The sequence below is a fragment of the Protobothrops mucrosquamatus genome, unplaced genomic scaffold (genome assembly GCF_001527695.2).
Source record: "Protobothrops mucrosquamatus isolate PMUCROS unplaced genomic scaffold, P.Mucros_1.0 scaffold5478, whole genome shotgun sequence".
Classification (NCBI taxonomy): domain Eukaryota; kingdom Metazoa; phylum Chordata; class Lepidosauria; order Squamata; family Viperidae; genus Protobothrops; species Protobothrops mucrosquamatus.
This window is the reverse complement of record NW_015391334.1, coordinates 4,250-26,340: the sequence shown is the minus strand read 5'-3', so window position 1 is coordinate 26,340 and position 22,091 is coordinate 4,250. Positions and strand designations below refer to the sequence as shown.

The 22,091-nt window shown below is 43.6% G+C and overlaps 2 protein-coding genes across 2 annotated transcripts in view; both read right to left on the bottom strand.

Annotated features, from left to right (window-relative positions):
* Positions 1–70: 70 nt before the first annotated feature.
* LOC107299789 (disintegrin and metalloproteinase domain-containing protein 2-like) lies at positions 71–10,504 on the bottom strand (the record flags this gene model as incomplete). The annotated part of the gene is made up of 11 exons (XM_015829127.1): positions 10,435–10,504; positions 10,190–10,275; positions 8,482–8,543; positions 7,953–8,031; positions 6,694–6,770; positions 5,471–5,660; positions 3,763–3,828; positions 3,080–3,151; positions 1,895–2,061; positions 1,025–1,106; positions 71–211 (listed from the first exon to the last, which is right to left on the bottom strand). Coding segments are annotated over exons 1-11 (1,092 nt in total), but the record flags the coding sequence as incomplete, so codon positions are not given.
* A 5,764-nt stretch (positions 10,505–16,268) lies between these two features.
* ADAM9 (ADAM metallopeptidase domain 9) overlaps positions 16,269–22,091 on the bottom strand; it is a gene marked incomplete at its 5' end in the record, with an annotated part of 9,512 nt that continues 3,689 nt past the window's right edge. The window contains 9 exons of the mRNA XM_029286870.1: positions 16,269–16,350; positions 17,131–17,168; positions 17,639–17,735; positions 18,136–18,274; positions 18,353–18,458; positions 18,573–18,653; positions 20,467–20,650; positions 21,332–21,437; positions 21,581–21,776. Of these exons, the coding sequence (XP_029142703.1) occupies positions 16,269–16,350; positions 17,131–17,168; positions 17,639–17,735; positions 18,136–18,274; positions 18,353–18,458; positions 18,573–18,653; positions 20,467–20,650; positions 21,332–21,437; positions 21,581–21,776 (1,029 nt within the window). The remainder of the gene's footprint in view (positions 16,351–17,130; positions 17,169–17,638; positions 17,736–18,135; positions 18,275–18,352; positions 18,459–18,572; positions 18,654–20,466; positions 20,651–21,331; positions 21,438–21,580; positions 21,777–22,091) is intronic.

Sequence of the window (22,091 nt, the reverse complement as noted above, 5' to 3'; positions counted from 1 at the left end):
AGCAATATCCATCACAGGGCTTCTTATCTCTGTTCCAGCTATGAACGACAGAAATGAATAATAGCAATACTTGCACTGCATTTGTGTGCATTACACAGATGTGACCGGGGCACTTGCAGTCTTTGCTGTCCTCGTATTCCATCCCCAGGCTGAAACCCAACAGCTGAGCCAGAATGACTGAAAAAGTCTCCAAAGTTATTGACTTCTCGTACTAGAAGGAAGAAGAGAAACCAAACTAAGGAATCAAAAGTATTTCACAAAGATATATAAGCAAAATATAAGTGTGTCCGTGACAGCCCACTTCAGTTTTAGGTTGGTTTTGTAGACCTGAAAGTCGTATTCTATACTGAATTATGCCAGTGGTTCTCAACCTATGGTATGTGGACCCCTGGGGGGAGGGGGGGACAATGTCGTTACAGGTGGTCTGCAAAGGCTTGAGGAAATGTTATGATTTAAATCTTGAGTTAAGTCTCGGGGTCCGTGCCCATGCACCATGGCCACAAAAGATACTTAAAGGGGGTCCGTGGTAAAGAAAAGGTTGAGAACCACTGATTTAAACCATCCTTCTCCTGAATTATTTCTGCTTTTTTCATCCTACGCTTTGGTGATTCCCAAAAGCGCAACTGGGCTTTCTTGTTTTTTTTCTTTGAAAACATTTCACTTCTCATCCAAGGAGCTTCTTCAATTCTCGTGCAATGTTGTAATCCCAAAGTGGGCACTGGAGCTCCCGGATCATGATCACAATAACCCGAGAAGTGCTTGCGTTAGCTGGTACTTCAAGAATTGGTTATACATCCATGTATTTAGCGTTAGCATAACTTGAAACGGTCACTGAATGAATGGACGTAAGCCAAGGACTTCCTGTACAAGGATGGATTTAGGGGAATTCTTGTTTTATGGGAGTTTGTGTTTTTTTTGCGAGCGTCTAAATCTGACACCTCTTATTATCTGCTACTGAGGCCTTAACCCAAACCAGCCCCAGATCAAATTTTTTAACCCTACAGAAAAACCTGTGGTACAGTACCAAAGCTACTGCTGCATCAAAATTTCGGAGACACAATTTTCCTGTAAAGGCTGCTCCCACGTAATTTGGCTTCTCTCTGTACCTAGAGCGCAAGGGGAGAGAAAAGGTTAAATAAATAAATAAACAAACACGAACTAGGCCTTCATATTAAAGGGGGGAGAAGGGGTTAAATAAATAAATAAATAAATAAATAAATAAATAAATAAATAAATAAATAAATAAATAAATAAATAAATATGAACTAGGCCTTCATATTAAAGGGGACAGAAGGGGTTAAATAAATAAATAAATATAAACTAGGCCTTCATATTAAAGGGGAGAGAAGGAGTTAAATAAATAAATAAATATGAACTAGGCCAGGGGTAGGCAACCTTGGCTCTTTTATGACGCGTGGACTTCAACTCCCAGAATTCCTGAGCCAGCCATGCTGAGGGGAAAGGGAGAGGTTTCTAAGCTGAGCCGTGCTGGCTCAGGAATTCTGGGAGTTGAAGTCCAGGAGTCTTGAAGGGGCCAAAGTTTCCCTCATGCTGGCTCAGGAATTCTGGGAGTTGAAGTCCACAAGTCATAAAAGAGCCTACCCGTGAACTAGGCCTTCATATTAAAGGGGAGAGAAGTGGTTAATTAAATAAATATGAACTAGGCCTTCATTGGTTTGGCCATATCATGTTTTATAAGTGCAGCTATTATTTCTTGCAAACCTGGATTTAGAGACAAGCATTTTCTTTTTAAAAAGCACATTTCACAAGCTCTTTGCTGTACGTATTTGTAGGCAACTACTTTTATTTTTCTTCAAAGATCCTGAATACTTTTATATCAGACATTAAAAGGATGAAAAAACCAGGATCGGCCTTTTACGTTCTTTCCACTTACACAAAGAGAAAGGCCAGGTCGTGAGGCCGCAGGACAAGGTACGAATTTTTCCATTGCAAAAACCTCCGTAGAATTTCATCGGCTTCTCCTTCTGTTGAGATTTTATTGCCATCTGTCCAGAACTCCAAAGAGGAAAGTACAACTGTTACGTTAATGTCGGCAAACATCTGAAAAGAAAAGAATAAAACTTCTTTTCGTTAAGGCGATTCTCCACAATTAGTTAATTAAAAGCAGGTTCAGATCTTTTCATGGCTAAACTGGATTTAGCATCAATTCCCCCAAAAAGCAAAGGTTTCAATTGTATATTGAAGAAGAGAATCGGGGATGAAATCAGACTGCAGCAGGAGTTAAGTTAATCAGAGTAACAGAATAACAGAGTTGAAAGGGACCTTGGAGGTCATCTAGTCCAACCCCCTGCTCTGGCAGGAGACCTTATACCATTTCAGACAAATAGCTATCCACTCATTAAAAAACTTCCAGTGTTGGAGCACCCACAACTTCTGGAGGCAAGCTGTTCCACTGGTTAAATAGCTACATGATCAATTTATTTATCCACTACATAGGTCCTGCATGCACACCATTATACAGGTAGTCCTCGACTTAACGACTGCAATTGAGCCCAAAATTTCTGTTGCTAAGTGAGACATTTGTAAAATGAGTTTTGTCCCATTTTACAACTTTTCTTGCCACAGATGTTAAGTGAATCACTGCAGTTGTTAAATTAGTGACACGGTTATTAAGCGAATCTGGCTTCCCCATTGACTTGGCTTGTCAAAAGGTCGCACAAGGGGATCCACATAACCCCGGGACACTGTGACCGTCATAAATATGAACCAGTTGCCAAACATCTGAATTTTGACCGTGGGGATGCTGCAACATTTGTAAGTGGGAAAAACGGTCGTAAGTCACTTTTTCCAGTGGCGTTGTAATGTTGAAGAGTCACTAAATGAACCACTGTAAGTCGAGGACTACTGTATTCAGAATAGAATATAAATCTGCACTGTTAAAGGGAGGATGCGTGTTTTGATGTATATTGTATATATATTTATTGAATACATACATCTAGCATTTGATACTTGTAATTATTTTGGCATGTGAACAGTTCTACATCAAAACTCCCAGGATTAAGAATAAAATGCAGCCAGACCAGGAGTTAATTTGAGAGAAAACCAGAGCGTAACTTACGCTATTAACAAAGCCGATAATCTGCACAACGTTTGAGGTTACATATTCAGGGTTTCCACCCAAATAGTTGAACTAGAAAACAAGGAGGTGATAACACAGTTAGCAATTTTACAAAGACCATTATTACATGCCCTTACTACCTGAATAAAGATTCTTTAAGGTAAACAATGCCTTGAAGTTCTTTGAAGAGTTTCATCTGTCGGAACCATGATAGAAGCTGGGAGATGTTTGAGGGCCGCCAACTGTTTTGGGAAGTCTATTAGAGAATATCAGAAGAGGGGAGAAGCGGCCTTCACACCCTTATTTGGAATTTTTTTCAGGGCAGGAATGGAAGCAGGGAGTCTCTGGAAAGGAGACGGCTTCCTTAAACTGCAAACCCCGAGTTTGTGGATGGGACTTTAGGCCAGTTTTCACGTTTGCTTCCCCAAAACCCCTGTTTCCAATCTCCCCTCCTTCCATAGCAACCAAAATTCCCATCTGCCGTTGCCCTTTTTTTCATCGTCCTGTCTCAGCCCAAAGCCGCTTGATAGAGAGAGACAAGCAGTCTATCAACTTAATAAATAGATAATCTCAGAGGGCATGTAGCCTAATGGTTTGCCCTCTGCTCCGCACCATCCATGTTGCAAGAAACATCCTTCCTAAAATTCCTGAGGCGGAATATTTTGGATGGCTATGAGACTTACCAAAACCTTGTCCACGACAGCATAGACTTCTATGTACCTGTGAGTTTTAGTGGTATCTGACAGCGGCTGAGGAAGGACAAAATAAATTTCTTTTTAACAACGCTTCTTGCATTTCACCGGCTGGTATTGTGCAATGCTAGCAGTTATGCAAAATGTATTATCCTTAGCAGTATGGATAGTCCTCAACTTACGACAATTGAGCCCAAAATGTATGCTGCTAGGGAAGACGTTTGTTACGTAGGTTTTGCCCCGTTTTATGACCTTTCTTGCTGCGGTTCTTAAGTGAATCACTGCAGTGGTTAAGTTAGTGACATGGTTGTTAAGTGAATCTGACCCCTTGACCTTGGTTGTCAAAAGGTCACAAAAGAGGGCCACATGACCCCAGGAGACTGCAACCGTCATAAAGACGAGTCAGTTGCCAAGCGTCTGAATTTTGATCACGTGACCGTAGGGATGCTGCAACGGTCGTAAGTGTGAAAAATGGTCATAAGTCACTTTTTCAGTGCTGTTGTAACTTTGAACGGTCACTAAATGAACTGTTGAGGATTACCTGTACACGCGAATACACACACACACACACAGTCACACATAGACACACCACATGCACGTGCACACACACACACACACACACACACACACACTATAATCAGAAAAGTATTTTGGAAAAAAACAATATTGCATTCCACTCACTTTACTGTCCACAATTCTTCACAGGAATTTTATTCCATTTATTTATTTTATTTTATACACACACACACACACACACACAGTCACACATAGACACACCACATGCACATGCACACACACACACACACACACTATAATCAATAAAGTATTTTGGAAAAAAACAATATTGCATTCCACTCACTTTACTGTCCACAATTCTTCACAGGAATTTTATTCCATTTATTATTTTATTTTATTTTATTATTTTATTATATTTTATTTTATTTTATTTATTTTATTATTATTTTATTTATTTATTTATATTCCACCTTTTTTTTTTTACATATAACTTGAGGTGGCAAACATATCCAACACACCAAGCACATCATTTAAATTGTGGAATTCATTGCCACTAGAGGTTGTGAGAGTGCTAAGTTGATTCTAAAAGGAATGGGATAAATATGGAGCAATCTTCTTAACCTTGAAGATTCAACGCTGGAACCGCCCACCTCCAAAATCCCAATTGCAGGAAACAACAGTGAGGGAAGAATTGCTCTTGGCGACGCCGTTTTACAAAAAAACAAAACAAAACAGGTTTTGTTTAACCTACAGCCATTTAAAATGGGCCTTTTATAAAGGGTTTTGGCACAAGTAGAAGATCTCAAAGTGTTAAAGCAGCCACATCCTTTGGAAACTCTCAAGTCCCTCCTTGTCGGTCTGTGCTGTTTCACTTCACTGGTCCAAAAACGTTCTTTGCGTTATGCGTTACTTCCCACAGACCTCTGAAAACAACCTTCAAAGGAACCGAGCAAGATTTCCAGAGGACACGGCTGCTTTAACACTTCAAGGAGAAACCCTCCGTTTCGGCCAGTGGCTTTTGCAGTGGACCTTTTTGCAGAGCCCTATTGTGTAGACACACACCTATGCTGAAACTACCTTGACAACTTCAGCACGTAGAGAAGATATAATGCTAGGACATAAACATGATAACCACTTTTAAACACTGCCTTAAAAAGAAACGAAGCAAGAGATCAGTACTAACCACAGTATCTGAAAGCAGCTTGTAAGATGCATGTCCAGTGTTCGTTTGGTTGTCTACACGAGTGACCTTTTCTGTCCAAATTGGGCTTTGGCCGTCTTTGCTGTTTAGTTCGTAAATTAGGTGCTCAAAAGTGGTTGAAGATTCCAGGTGTTCAATGCCATAGCTGACATTCTCAAACTGTAGCACTCCCCTGAAAATTTCCACATTGTTAGGACACAAGTTTTTCTTATCCATTCAATTCAGCTGAAGACCGTGAGAGCCTGAAGCCTTGTCAAGGACACCAGAACAGGTGTGGATTTGAAGATGGTTCCCATAATAAAGTGAACTTGTCGATATGGATTACGTAAGACATTGGGGGTTTGGCTGGCAAAATTATTGTTTTAGTCTATGAACTCGTGTTGGAACCTCAGAGTTAGTTTTGCTTCGACAAAACCATGCAGTGTATTCAATAAACAGTAAACTTTTTGGAAATGGAATGAACCTGGAGTATTATTTGGATTCTCGAGCTGGATGTTGTCAGAAAGTGTCATGGCTGACTCGCTATGCAGCCCTGCTTGCAACCAGACAGCTATAATGGGGGGGGAGGAAAAGCATTGGAATGTAAGAGAGGTTTGGGAGGGAACTTTGGGATGCAAGTGTGCTGATTGGAAGCCTGAGACAGACCCAACACCAAGGTCGCCAGCTGGGGAAGTCCGAGGCAGACAGACCGTTCTCAAAACAAAGAGAGTGCAAATGAATCAGAATAGAGGTGGAAGGGACCTTAGAGGTCTTCTAGTCCAGCCCCTGCTCAAGCAGGAGACCCTGTGGCAGATGGGAAGTCCAGGGCGGAAAGGGAAATTTTTCCTATGCTGTTTTCATGTAAAATCATTAGAATTGGCTTTTCTACTTCTGCATCTATATAGAATCTTCACTTTATATTATTACTCTTGCTAAAGAAATTGTCCCAGGAGATTTTTTTGTTTGTTTGTTTGTTTGCTGTCTAACCCAATGGGACGGTTGACAGAAAGTAAAGCTAGAACTACGTATTGCATTGGAACTTTTTACCTGGAACTCCCAATATAGTTTACTTTCTGAAAAAACTTTTGCATCAAAAGATTGGATTGGGACCATGACTAATCTGGCATCCCATTTTTCACACTTCCGAAGCAACTCTGAGCTACACAGGAAGAAGCGCAGGGACTTATTTTTAAGCCTGTAGCTATTTTCAAGAGTAAGTCTCTTACCTGAGCCCAGAGCAGGTGCTGAGTATTGCCACAGAATTGGGGAATCCTTGGATATGACCTTGATAGAAGCATTCATTCTAAAGATATGTATTTTTAAAGGATCAATGAATGAATATAACCATTCGTTAACGACAGTATTTACCTTTTCTGAAGATGGTAGAGAACAGGAAGACCTGGAGGAACGTTGTCCATGGGGTCGCGATGGGTCGGACACGACTTCGCAATTAACAACAAAAATTTGGACAATTAATATGCCTTTTGGACTTTTGCAGCTGATCTGGAACTGGTGATTAACCACATGACTTCACTGGACAGAAAGACCATTTCTCACCAATCTTAAGAGTGTTCTGGTGTTCTGAGCCACTATTGCTATCTCAAGGTGTGAATTTTAGTTTTAAAAGCTCTAAACTATTTGGAAAGTTCAGAGAAGAACAACCAAGATTATTAGGGGACTGGAGGCTAAAGCATACAATGAACAGTTGTGAAAACTGCATATATCTAGGCCAGAGGTAGGCAACCTTGGCTCTTTTATGACTCATGGACTTCAACTCCCAGAATTCCTGAGCCAGCCTGGCTCAGCTTGGAAATCTCTCCCTTTCCCCTCAGCATGGCTGGCTCAGGAATTCTGGGAGTTGAAGTCCACGAGTCCTAAAAAAGCCGAGGTTGCCTATCCCTGATATAGGCTAATAAAGAGAAGGATTAGGAGTAATACGATAGGTGTCTTCCAATATTTGAGGGTCTGTCGCAGAGAAGAGGGGGTTAACTTATTCTCCAAAGCACCAGAGGGAAGGACAAGAAGTAACAGCAGAAAATTATTAACCTAGAATTAAGGAAAAATTTCCTGGCAGTGAGAGCAACCAGAAGAATGGCTTGCCTCCGGAGGTTTTTAAGGTTTTTAAGCAGAGATTGGACAGCCATGTTCAGAATAGTACAGGGTCTTCTGCTTAAGCAGGGGTTGGACTAGAAGACCTCCAAAGTCCCTTCCAACTCTGTTATTTTATAATTAATTAATTCTAGGATCACTTTGTAGCACACAAGCTTGCCTGGAAATCAGGATCTCCTTTAGATGTTCTTCTCTGAATTTCTATAGTATCTCTCAGCTGTATAATATTAAATTTGGTGCTATTACCAAAATGTTATTTATTGCATTGGAATACATGATTTGAAAAAAAAAACAACCCCAAGTATTTAATGGTTTAATGTCACTTAAATTGTAGTTTGAATCAGGTGAGGACAAAATGCAATTAAAACATCTTTACCTGAATTTCTGGGATAGTGGGCTGCACAAAGCCTCCACTGTTGTATGTATAAATCACAAAATCGTTTGGCAAATAGGATCTGCGATGAACGCAATGAAACAGAAGGCAAATTGGTATCACAAAATGGATACGTACAAGTAATCCTCGACTTGCAACCATAATTGGGCCCAGAATTTTTGTTGCTAAGCAAGTTGGGTGTTAAGTGAGTTGCGCTGGATTTCACAACCTTTTTGGCCACAGTTGTTCAGCGAATCCCTGCAGTCATTAAGCGAATCGTGTGATTATTTAGCAAATCTGGCTTCCCCTAGTGGGCTTTGCTTGTGGGAAGCTGCTGGGAAAAGTTGCAAGTGGAGTGGAGTGGAGTGGAGTGGAGTGGAATGGAATGGAATGGAATAGAATAGAATAGAATAGAATAGAATAGAATAGAATAGACCTTGGAGGTCTTCTAGTCTAACCCTATCCACCTCAGACAAATGACTGTCCAATCCCTTCCCCAAAGGCTAAGATTGGAAAACAGAAAATAACTCACTGTTGTTTCAGGCGGACTGTGTAGAGCTTCTGATTTATGGTAAGAGTATAAGCCTGAACACTCTGCTCATTTAGAACAAAACAAAGCAAAAAGCAATTTGTTAGGAACAGTTAAATAAACCACTCAGTTGTCTTGTGTTATCGCAATCACATGTCATAAAAGTAACGATTATGGAATAGATCCATTTTAAACAAGCATTTGATGCTAGAAGTGAAGGCAGAAAAGGTTAAGCAAAAAGGAATGATTTAAATCAGTGTTTTTCAATCTTGGCAGCTTTAAGATGTGTGGGCTACAACCCCCAGAATTCCCCAGCAAGCATTAAACAAATCGCAGCATACTGCAAATTTTAAACACAGTCAATTAAACCAAAATAGGAGAAGAATCTGAAAGAAAGGTCTGTAGTTTTAAAGAAATTGGGGAAATCTGAAAAAAGGCAAACGTGCATTCAGCTGAAAGGCTTTAAAGGTGTCTAACCTTGGCAATTTTAATAATTTTGGACTTCAACTCCCAGAATCCTCCATGTTGGCTGGGAAATTCTGGGAGTTGAAGTTCACCAATATTCAAGTTGCCAAGGTTGGACACCCCTGCTTTAACCAAGAGGGATTCAAAATTGAAATACGCAATAAACATTTATTGAAAAAAATCAATTCAATATTTTAAAATGTCATTAAACATATCAGTGACGTTAACACCTAATGTATTTGTTTATAAATTTTTATGTGTACTGCTAATGAGATGCTTTTAACATCTTAGGTGAGTAAGTGAAAAAAAAACACTGTTTGTTTACCATGCAATTTAGCGATCTTCTCATCACAGATTTACAGACTGATTAAGCTAAATTGACAAAAATACATTTGCAAGAGCACCAGCGGAATTCTTCCATTTACAGCGCACAGATACCATAGTTGGCATAGTACAAGTTAACTCTACAAGTTGCTTTTTGCAACAACAAATCAAATTATTTTATCTTGTTCTTCACCCATTGAAAGTTCACGAAATATCTTCAACTGGGTGGATTCCACCAAAAGGGTTTTGACACCTTGAATTCAAGCATTGCAAAGGACTTGGGATTCTATCCAGTTCCGCGTTACACCACGAATAATGTTTTTTTCATTCAACACTTAAGGAGAAAAGTGTAACGTGGAACGTAATAAAGGCTGTTTTACTTCCTATTATCAGCGAAGTCCACAGCAAAATACCCTGACACCAAAATGTCTGTTATTTAAGAATACATTTTCTTCAAATCTGGAACAGTGGCCGTAAATGCCACTCTTCCAGATTTTAAAATGTGACTGACATATATTTGCAGCGTACCTGTTTCATTCTCTGCCCCTCATCTATGACCCCCCCTAACTAGGGTTGCCAGGTTTGCTTCCAAAAAATAGCGGACAAGCGGGGGGGGGGGTTAAGTAGTAAAAAAAGTAGACTGTACAGCTTTAGATTACCTACCATTTCATCATAAAGCTTTTGAATAAAAAAAAATGTCCACTATTTTGTGAAAAAAATAGTGAACATAATGTGAAAAAAGCGGACTGTCCACTCAAATAGTGGACACCTGGCAACCCTACCTAACATGCTCAAATTTCCATCTATTGTTGCCCATCTATTTTTCCTTTTGAATGCAATCCGCTTCAGTTCAAATCAACTAATTTTGAGATACACTTTCATTCTAAATATTCAAATATTTGCTTTTTAAAATCTCAAGTACCTCATCAGGAGCACCACCTATACAGTCTTCAGAGGAGTTGGCTGATATCTTCAGGGGATAAGTGATATGCAGAAACGTTTGACACTCTAGAATTAAAAGAAAAACGGGAGAAAGAAAAATTAACATTTAATTTGAGGCGGGCGAGCCCGGGGGTCGCGGGGGACGATAAGGGGAGGCCTCGGGGCGAGTCTCCGGGTGGAAGGGCTGGCCCCGGAGGAGGAGAGGGGCTCCGGCCTTCTGCTCACCCAGGTTGGCCAGGAGGCTCGCCAAGCCGAGAAGGCGGAGCGGCGACGCGGCCCCCCGGCCCAGCCCCATGGCGCTGCCGGACCACCCGCCGGCTCAACGGTCGGCGCTCCCGCCTGGAACGGGCGGAGAGCCGGGCGGGGCGGCCGGGCGGCCGGGAAGCGGCGCTTCGGGGCGAAATGGGCTTCTGCCCCACCGGGGAAACGGCGGGCCTCCCTGGCGAGGCCGCTCCGGAGCGCCGCGTCTCGTCCCGCTGCTGGCGGAAGGCCGGCGACCCCTGGCCGGTGGGGGATTCACGCCTTATTCGGCCTTGGCCCGCTGGTCTTGTGAAGGGCCTCAGTTGCTGCTTGATTATGAAGACTTGGTGTTTTGGCCCCGGTGTGAAATTGTGTCCTTGATGAAATGAATCCTGGCTTCTAAGGACATGGAGCCGATTTTTCAGCGCGCAGGGGGGTTCCTCGTTTAATGACCACTCGTTCAGCAACCATTCAGGCTTAACAATGGCACGGAGTGACCAGGGCTCGGAGTTTCAGCCCTCAAAAGTGTCCCCTCAATCGTGCCATCGTGATTTCCTCACCTCTCCCCCCCCACAAGCAAAGTACAGATTAGTCCTCGATTTACAACAGTTCATTTAGTGACCGTTCAACGTTACAACAGCACTGGTCAAAGTGACTTACGGCTGTTTTTCACACAACCACATGATCAAAATCCAGATGCTTGGCAACTGGCTCATAATAATAATAATAATAATAATAATAATAATAATAATAATAATAATAAAAATAAAAATAAATAATAATAATAAATAATAATAATAATACTCGATAGACAAAATGCCAAATCCAGTCTGAACATCTGGCTGACTGTGCGATGATCCATAATAATAATGATAATGATAATGATAATGATAATGATAATGATAATAATAATAATAATAATAATAATAATAATAATAATAATAAAAAAAAAGTTGGAAGGGACTTTGGAGGTCATGTAGTCCAACCCCCTGCTCAGGCAGGAAACCCTATACCATTTTGGACAAATGGCTGTCCAGTCTCTTCTTAAAAACTTCCAGTGTTGGAGCATTCATGGCTTCTGGAGGCAGGTTGTTCCACTGGTTAATTGTTCTCACTGTCAGGAAATTTATGACGGTTGCAGTGTCCCAGGATCATGCGATCGCCTTTTGCCACGTTCTGACAAGCAAAAGTCAATGGGGAAGCCAGATTCAGTTAACAACAGTGTTGCTAATTTAACAAGTGCAGTGATTCACTTAACAATTGTGGTCGTAAATTGAGGACTACCTGTATGGGCTGCTTTCTGCCTTTCATTCAGGAAAACTCAAGGGGACTTAACCAGTACTCCCTCCTCCAGCTATTCCCAACAACCAGCCTGTGAGATAAGCTAGGTTGGGAGTGTGGAACCAACCCAGGTTCACCCAGTGAGTTTATGTAGCCTTGCGGGGTGGGGTGGAGGTTAGAACCTCCTGTTCTGAGTCCACTTACTACCTCTTCAAAAACACAGAATATTGCCCCAGCTAGCATCACCCAGCCAATTATGACTTATTCAATAAACCATGGTTGAATCATAGCCTATTTGGGGACGGGCAGAGAAGAAAACCTGAGCAGCAGCTATTCCATTCACTGCTCATTCAGCTGCAGGAGTCTTAACTTTGCGATACACAGGAGTGAATATTTGGTCATATTTGTGAGACTAAATCATTCAAACATTTTATTAACACAGATGAATATATACAAACGCTGTTAAAAACTCTCTTTTGGCAAGAATGATGTGTACATTTACCAAACAAGAGTCCGGATACTCCTCTACTTACAACCATTCATTTAGTGACCGCCGGAACTTATGTAAAAAGTAACGTGTCAAAAAAAGTTAAAAAAAAATTCTTTGCATTCACAACTGTTGGTGCATCCCCACGATCATATAATCAAAATTCAGGTGCTTGGCCACCAGAATGTCTTTGTAACAGTTGCAGCATCCCGGGGTGTGTGATTGTCATTTGGGACCTTTCTAGCCAGCTTCTGACAAGCAAAGTCTATGGGGGGAAGCCAGATTCACTTATCATATGACTTGCTTCACAATTGCAGTGATTGCTTAACAATAGCAATAAAAGGTTGTAAAACTGGCACAATTCACTTCAAAACTGCCTTGCTTAGCAATGGACATTCTGGCCCCAATTGTGGTTGTCGAGGACTACCTGAATATTGAACAGCTAATGCCACTTAGGAATAAGCCAACATAATTATTCATCATTATTTCAGTCTTTAATACACTGATCTGCAAGAATCCACAGTCCATTGTGAACTACAGTAGTGGCCAAAATTGTGGAAGCCTTTGGGGAAAAATGTACAGTAGAAATGCCACCTTTGGTTAAGTTCCCACCAATTTTGGGGGGGCACCAAGCGCAATTCCTGTACCATCATTTCAAGGAACCAATAACGGTTAATAAATCAAATGTCCTAGGTTAGTTCTTGTTAACTGAAACTGATTTAAACTTCCCTAAAATATTTTATTAAACACAGTTGTAAGATCAGCCAGCAGAGAGAGAATTAGCTGTTTAATATGTGTTTACAGTTACACACAGTGTTAAAATTATGTACATGCTAACAATGTATTAGCTTTGAGGAAGGAGGAGGAACCCAGAGGTTTGTTGTGCAATTGCCCTGCCTCAGTTCTGGCAGAAGCTGGGGTGTCCGCAAGGCATGGTTAAAAAAACCTCAAGTTGCTGGCCATAATATAGGCGGTCCTCATTTAGCGACCGTCTCATTTAGCAATCATGCACACTTACAAAGAGGATGAAAAAGTACAACCACTGATGATCCTTGCAGGTCTGTAGAGCAGGGGTCTTCAAACTTGGCCCTTTGATGACTTGTGGACTTCAACTCCCAGAATTCCTCAGCCAGGCACGCGTGCCTGGCTGAGGAATTCTGGGAGTTGAAGTCCACAAGTCATCAAAGGGCCAAGTTTGAAGACCCCCCTGCTGTAGAGCAAAGGAAAGCTGAATGAAGACCATAACATAGTTGCGGTTTCAACTGGCAACTACTTCATTTAATGACTGAGTTGCTGATCCCAAGCATGGTCGCTAAAGGAGGACTACCTGTAATGTGACTGAAGCTCCGCCCAATTTATTGCAGGTGCACTCAAAGGAGAAGACCTTTGATCACAACATCAGGGCCAGCACTTTGGACTTTTTGACCACATCCTGTACATACACACACCTGAGTAGGAAGATGGATCATCTTCCATTTATAATCTTCTCCTGTCTTCCTACTAATTCTTCTATCTCTTTTCATTACAAAACAACGTCAGGGTCAACGATGAACAGTCAGAGCCCTTGAGCTGGCAGCCCTGCGTGTTTAAGCTTGCAATAATATACCCACTAAACAGAAGTCCCAGTGACTTTAGCGGGTCTGGCTTCTCGGTGGAGAAGAATAAAATTGCATAATCCTCATTCTTCACATTTTCTTGGATATGAATAGCTTCGTGCATTTCCAAATAAGCAACTCCAATCCACGCGCAGCAATTTAACGTTGCTTCTGTTCTTGGGTTAGATCTTCGATTGAAGCTTGAATCTCCCTTAATGCAACTACAGGTGAAGACAGGTGTAACTTTGTAGGGAAAGTGCAGCTGTCAAAATATATCATCCCAGCCACAGAAATAACTGGCCCTCCTGGCTCTGAATTTTGAGAAACAGTTGCACCCCCTAAACATATGACACGCAACCCTCAAACTTTGTGTCATGTTTTAGGCTGTCTATCATTTAAAGCAGGGGTCCCCAACCCCCGGTCCGTGAACCAGTACCGGGCTGCGGCATGCAGCAACCGGGCCGCAGAAACAAGCAAAGCCCCATCCACGAGATGCAGGTAACACACAAATCCACGCACTCTCCGGTCTGTGGAAAAACCTCTCTCCACGGAACTGATCCCTGGTGCCCAAAAGATTGGAGACCTCTGATTTAATGATTTAAAGTGCCACGCACACATTTATACATATCTGTTGCTTGCATTATGTTTAGAATTTTTAAAATTCAAGAATAGCCACAATATTCCCCAAGGCACAGGATGTCCTGGTGAAAGAACCGCACCCCACACCCCGCAACCAGTGCTGTCCACTTCTGATTTTTCTCCCAATCGCACAGAACTACATTTTTTTTTTCATAATCACGCTTTTCCGTACCGTAAAGTAGGTTTTAGTGAAATGGAATTCACCCTGAAGACACGTTCTATTTCATCATGAATTTCCTGCCCACAAGCCAGGGCATCCATAAATGCTTCTGGAATTATTTCTCTTAAATTCTCTTTTGGATCCTCAGCCAACCTGCGGATCCGGATCGCGTACTCCATGTCCCGAAATTGAGCAACCAAGACATCACCCTTAACATTTTCCAAACTTTCCTCTACAAGTTCCAGTCTTTGCACGCTCTCTTCAGCCCTCTGTTCATTTTCCTCCACTCTTTCTGCCACCGCATCCACATATTCAGCTAAACCTTGAAAAGCAGTTGTCACATTCATACGAAAGCCCTCATGTTTCTGTAATAATTCTTGTTGTTGCTGTATTACTTGATCAAACTTATTTTCCATTTTATCATCCATTTTTTGTAACATCACTGTCATTTGCTTAATACTTTCAGTCATTAAATCCTGTAGTTCTTTACCAGAGGGCGGTGGAGGTGAAGAAAATGGCGGGGGTGGCGGGTGGGAAGCCGGCTTAGAAGTTGGTTGAGGCGGCTGGGAAGTCGGAGATGTAATTAACTTTGAAGTTGTGGGCGCCACTCTTCTCAAAGCCATATTAGCAATTTGAAATTTCAATCTATGTAAAAGTCTTTTAAACAAAATCCAAAACGAATAATGAAAGTATTAAAAGTAGCAAAGGTTCCAGACCGGAAATCCAAATCACTTTCACTTCTTCTTGCTAAAAAGTATCATTCCATCGCCATTTTAAATTCACTTTCACTCAGTCCGCCCCAAGTATAGGGAAGATCAGAATATCCAAAGTTAGAGTAAAATCCAAAATAGGAAACAAACTTCCAGGGTCGGTTTGTCTGCATATAATAATTCACAGTTCAATTTAAGTTGCAGCGGTGGCGGCGGCTTCTAACTTCGCCAAAGCGAAGGCGTCCTGGATCGCGGAGAATCCTCGGGGCTCCGGAGGAGTTCTAACCTACATCGTCCACATAGGACGACTCGGGAACTCAACTCCTACCCCGGGCAGCTCACCGATCCCCTTATGCCCGGGGAAAAGGTATCAAGCCGTTTGACAGCTGATGCTTGCTGTCAAAACGGCTTTTACGCGAAACAGGCGGGAGGCAGCTGTCGGCTGCGTCCGACGAGGTCGCCTGCACACCGGAAGTCCAGGGACTGCCCTTCTTGATCAGCTTACTGGTCCTTAAAAACAGTTAGGCCCCTCTTCCCTCGACTTATTTCATTTTCTGAAAAAAAAAATCCCTCAGGGTCTAGCAACTGGGTGGGGGGTTTGCTTGTGTCAAGTATCGTACGATTAAATCTAATCATAAAAAGAAGGCAGATGCCCTTGCGTCCAAAAATATTGTTCCAGTTCAAGCTGATATCGTCCAGCAGTGCAGCCCAAATGCCGTGGACACACGGGCAGTTTTGACAGAACTCGGTGATTTCAGTTCCCAAAGAGGTATTTTGATAAGAGTTTACATTCCTTAGTTTTGCATTTCGTATTCACCACTGTGTTTTCTTTCCTCTTAATCCAGTGCCAAGGAAGAAAAGACAGTTTCAAGAATCGCTGGATGGAAGGCGGAGCTCAGCCCTCAGGAGGTGGGGTGCAGGCTTGCAAAAGGCAAATGAGGCATTGTTTATATCGGGGGCAAAGGTGCCGGTCGAGAGGGGAAAATCTGATCCGATGCTTTTGACGTTTTCACCACTGGGGGTGGAGGCCTGTAAAGGGAAGAGGGGGTCAAGCATCAACCGGTGGGTCAAGAATTCGCCATTCCTGGTCATTAGCAAAGCTGGGAATTAGCAGCCTCCCAAAGTGGTTGGCTGCAGCAATGTGCATGGCCGATGGTGTGTGGGGTGCTGGACACTGAACACCTACAACTTAGAACAGTGATGGCGAACCTTTTAGAGACCGAGTGCCCAAACTGCAACCCAAAACCCACTTATGTATCCTCGGGTGCCGCGTGGGCGTGTCCCATTGGGTGGGTGTGGCCAATTGGGTAGGTGTGGCCCGTTGGGTGGGCGTGGCTGCAGTGGTAACGGCAGACTGGGCGGGACTAAAAAGTTCAATCAATCAATTCCAACTTTGCAAGATCTTTTTTTTTCCCGCGAGAAGTTGAAATTGATTGATTGAGTGATTGGTGCCATAGGTTCGCCACCACGGACTTAGGGTTAGGGTTAGGTCACCATGAACTCATAGAGCAAAATGGACATCGCCAACAAATTCGGAGTGCTTGGGTATGGTTAGGAGGGCACTGACTTTTCTAGGCTGCCCTATCTATGTTTCCTGGTAAAATACATGGGAAAATCCCATTGGAGGAAAATTCCACTTAGAACATAGAATAAGACAATCAGAAGGGACCTTGGAGGTCATCTAGTCCAACCTCCTGCCCGAGCAGGAGACCTCCGATTGAGCCCTTCTACGAAAACCTTCCCAACACCAAGTTGGAGGTAGTGTTGGAACCCTCAGCTTGCCTCCTTCTTCATCCTCTCCATACTGACCTTGGCGGGACACGCTGCTGGTCCATGGACGACACCACCTGTGTGGGAGAAGGAAAAAGAGGAGGAGTCAAATTAGGCTTTACAAGAGATAGTCGATTAGTGGGGTGACAATTGTGCAATGCCTGTTGGTCTGTCCTTTGTGTGATAAGTTGGATTAGCATTGTAGACATGAGGAACCATGGAAATGTGTTGTCCAGCTCTTTTCCTGCTCACCTGCACTGAGTTTTTAAGGGGAAACGGCAGGAGGAACTCCAGTTTTAAATGTGTGTTATGTATGCGTACACTTGGAGAGCAAGCAACTAAATTTCATTTTTAATGTGAGCAATTGTGCCCACAGTAAAACATGACAATGAAGGTTATCTATCTATCTGTCTGTCTGTCTGTCTGTCAGAAGGAATAGGAGCGCTAGCTTTTTATAGCTCCTATTTCTTCTAACTGGAGTTCCTCCTCCTGTTTTTCCTTAAAAACCATCAAGATTGGTAAATAGTGGAAATAACGCTGGTCTTACCACTGACGATGATGCACTTCTGGAAGAATATGGAAAGTTGCGTGGACATTCGGTTCGAACAGCCTGCTGCCTACGGACATCCGATCTGCGAAAGCACCTAAACAAATGGATGGGTAAAATAATTAATACAACTGGAAGCCTCTGAGAAAGACAAAGGCTGCTGGCTTGAAGGGTGTCTTTTTATAAACTGTTTGCAATCAGCTCCTCTATCTCAGGTGGAAAGTTCATACCAAATGTATGGATTTTGAAAAAAATCACAGATTTCAATCCTCAAACAGAGGGGGGAGAGAGAGAGAGAGAAAGGGAGGGAAGGAGGGAGAGAGGGAGGGAGGGAGGGAGAGAGGGAGGGAGGGAGAAAGAGAGACTACCTGTATAAAATAGAAGATAGACATTATATACAAAAGATATATTTTGTTCTTTTTCAAAACCAAAAGCTTGGCTTTTCTGGAGAGATATTTTCAGAGCAAAATAGAGGAGAGGGGGGGAAAAAAACTTGCCTGCAACAGGTGTCCGTGAACGGCAACCAGGAAGAAGTTATTTTATTTCTCGTACGATAAAGAATGAGTACCGCTATCACGATGGGAAGAACTATAAACGCAAACGCCAGTATCCAGTTTCGTGTTGCAACATCCCTGTCTGGAAAGAAAGAAAGAAGCTTCTGTGTCAGCCTCCTTCATTGTTCTGAAGGATAGGTTTCCCACTTTGGAGACTTACCATTGTAAGTAGGCCCACTGTCTATACTGCCCCCATATCCGGGGGAATCACAGTAGGGAGGTGCCCACTCTGAATTACAATGGCAGTTTTTATTGCTGTTGCATACCTGTTTGAGGGTGGGAAGAATAATATTTAGGTGAACTCAGTTAGATCCAGAAACCAAACCCAGGAACCAACACGAAGGTCTATAGAATCAAGCTGCTTTTCATTTGGAACTTACCCCGTGCCCGTTGCATTTATTCTTTGTATCACAGTCATAATCTAAGACGGACGCATTAACACACTGGTAGTGTTTGCAGACCTGAAACAGAACAACATCTGAATGGTTCATTTGCATGCAAGCTATTAAATGCTGGTTATCTGAGACATCCCCTCCCCAGCCTGGCCCTGTTCAAATGTATTGAGATGTGTTGTTGTTGTTGTTGTTGTTAGTTGCGAAGTCGTGTCCGAGCCATCGCAACCCCATGGACAACGTTCCTCCAGGTCTTCCTGTCCTCTACCATCTTCTGGAGTCCATTTAAGCTCACGCCTACTGCTTCAGGGACTCCATCCAGCCACCTCCTTCTCTGTTGTCCCCTTCTTCTCTTGCCCTCAATCTTTCCCAGCATCAGGCTCTTCTCCAGTGAGTCCTTCCTTCTCCTTAGGTGGCCAAAGTACTTGAGTTTCAACTTCAGGATCTGGCCTTCTAAAGAGCAGTGGGGGCTGATCTCCTCTAGGACTGACCAGTTTGAAGGACCTTGACAGACTTGAGCATTGGGCCCTATCCAACAAGATGTCAACGTCCAACAATTTGTGTAGTGACTGTTCCAAGTGACTTATTACTGTTTTTTCACACTGATAAAAAACATTCCCATGGTCATGTGATCAAAATTCAGATGCTCGGCCACTGCTCCATATTTATAATGGTCATCTCCTTCTTCTATTGCCCTCAATCTTTCCCAGCATCAGGCTCTTCTCCAGTGAGTCCTTCCTTCTCATTCGGTGGCCAAAGGACTTGAGTTTCATCTTCAGGATCTGGCCTTCTAAAGAGCAGTCAGGGTTGATCTCCTCCAGGACTGACCGGTTTGATCGCCTTGCAGTCCAGGGGACTCGCAGGAGTCTTCTCCAGCTACCCAAATTTTCAGGTAAATGTAAAGCAAAGCAAAGGGGTCCATGCATTCTGAGATAGCCAAAGACAACTCCCAAAAGAGCTGTGTGAACTTGGAAAGAGGCTGCTGCTTGAATGGTTCCAAGAGGGGCCCCCTCCCCATTCTGGAAGACCTCTTTTGAAGGACTTTCCATCGGTCCAGAGCAGGTATGTCCAACCTGCTAGCTGCAAGTTGCGTGTGGCCATAGACAGCTAGTAATGCGGCCCACAAGATCATAAACATTTAACATTATGATGTGATTTTTAGCAATAGTTACTACAGGTAGCGTTTGACTGAGGAGCATTCGTTTAGTGACCAAAGGTACAACAGCGCTAAAAAAAAAGTCACTTAGGACCAGTTTTCAGACTTACAACCGTTGCATTATCCCCAGGGTCACATGATCGGGATTCAAACACTTGGCAACTGGCATGTACTTGCGACAGTTGCACTGTCCCAGGGTCATGTGATCGCCATTTGTGACCTTCCCCGTTGGCTTCTGACGAAGCGAATGGGGGAAGCCAGATTCACTTAAATATTCCTTAACAACAGCAGTGAACAAGTGTCAAAAACGGTCGTAAAATGAGATAAAACTCACTTAACGACAGCCTAGCTTAGCAATGGAAATTTTGGGCTGGATTGTGGAGGTAAGTCAAGGACTACCTGTATATTATATATCTCATGTGTGGCCCAAGACATTTCCTCTTCGCTCAATGTAGCGCGGGCAAGCCAAACGTTTGGACACACCTGGCCTAGTTTCTGAACCTTGGCAAGCCCTCAAAGGTCTGGACTTCAATTCCCAGAATTCCCCAGCCAGCTTGCTGCTCAGTAATGCTCCAGAGCAGGGGTGGGGAACTATGGCCCTTTTATGATCTGTGAACTTCAATTCCCAGAATTCCTGAGCCAGCCACATTCCCCACCTCTTCTCTAGAGGGAAAGAAACCAACTCACCCTGGGGGCTTTGCACTGGCCCAGGCCAGCTTAACATACCTTTCCAGGTGCACACTTGGTGCCTTCGTTCACCATCCCGGGATCCGGCACATCTGATCCTAGCTGGAAGTCCACACCCCAACAGGTGGTGTCTTTGATGGGAGTTCGGATAATGGCAGGCTTGATCCGAAAGACCGGCAAGGTTTCCACATTCTCACACTGCAGCTTTCCGCACAAGGCATTCCTGGCAAGGCAAGTGACCTCAGTGGAATGAGTTGGCCTTGACAAGTTGGCCATGGTGAGTTGGCCATGGCAAGTTGGCCTTGACAAGTTTGCCATGATGAGTTGGCCATGGTAAGTTGGCCTTGACAAGTTGGCCATGTTGAGCTGGCCATGGCAAGTTGGCCATGTTGAGCTGGCCATGGTAAGTTGGCCTTGACAAGTTGGCCATGGTGAGTTGGCCATGGCAAGTTGGCCTTGACAAGTTGGCCATGTTGAGCTGGCCTTGACAAGTTGGCCATGGTGAGTTGGCCATGGCAAGTTGGCCTTGACAAGTTTGCCATGATGAGTTGGCCATGGCAAGTTGGCCTTGACAAGTTGGCCATGTTGAGCTGGCCATGGCAAGTTGGCCATGTTGAGCTGGCCATGGTAAGTTGGCCTTGACAAGTTGGCCATGGTGAGTTGGCCATGGCAAGTTGGCCTTGACAAGTTGGCCATGTTGAGCTGGCCTTGACAAGTTGGCCATGGTGAGTTGGCCATGGCAAGTTGCCTGTGCTAGTTGGCCATGGTGAGCTGGCCATGGCAAGTTGGCCATGGCGAATTGTCACAGACCCTCCCACCTTGCCACAACCACTACCCTGGACTTTCCCTTCTAGGAAACAGCTCCATCGGGTCTCGATAAACGTTCCCCAACCTGCCTTCTTACCAGCTTGAACATTTCCTGTATTCACGGTTCTGATATCCACAGTTTCCAAACCGATCCCCTTTGGAGTTCACATCCGAGAAACAAATTTTGGGGGCAACCTTGGCTTCTGTAAAAGATACATTTTGGAAGCAAGGTGAGCAATCCAAAGCTCACCTTGCCCCCCCCCTTTACCCTCCAATGCCCCAAACAGGAGCAAACCGAATGCCAAAATGTTCTGGCCGTTTTGACTCAAACCCTCATTTCCCTTACGGGGCCCAAAGATATCCTGGCATTGCAACTCGTAATCCTGGCAAACTCCATCGTAGCAGTAGGCCTTGTCTTGGTGGCAAGGGTGTCCGTTCTGGATCGTGACATCCTGAGGGCAGAAGGCTGAAGACCCATTGCAGTACTCTGGAAGGTCGCACTCGCTGGCGCTCTCACGGCACACGGTGCCCTTGGAGAGATACTGGAGAGAGAAGACATATCGATGACGGTCGCAGTGTCCCGGGGTCACGTGATCTCCTTTTGCAACCTTCTGACAAGCAGAGTTAAAGGGGAGGCCAGGTCCACTTAACAACCGTGTCACTAACTGAACAACTGCAGTGATTCACTTAACAACGGGGGAAGGAAGGTCATATAATGGGGGGCAAAATGGGATGTAATAACTGTGTTGCTTAGCAATGGAAATGTTGGGCTCCAGTGTAGTCATAAATCAAGGACTGCCTCCACTGATTGTCTCCCATTCAAGCCTTCTGGCTCTGTTTAGGGTCCCCCCCCCCCC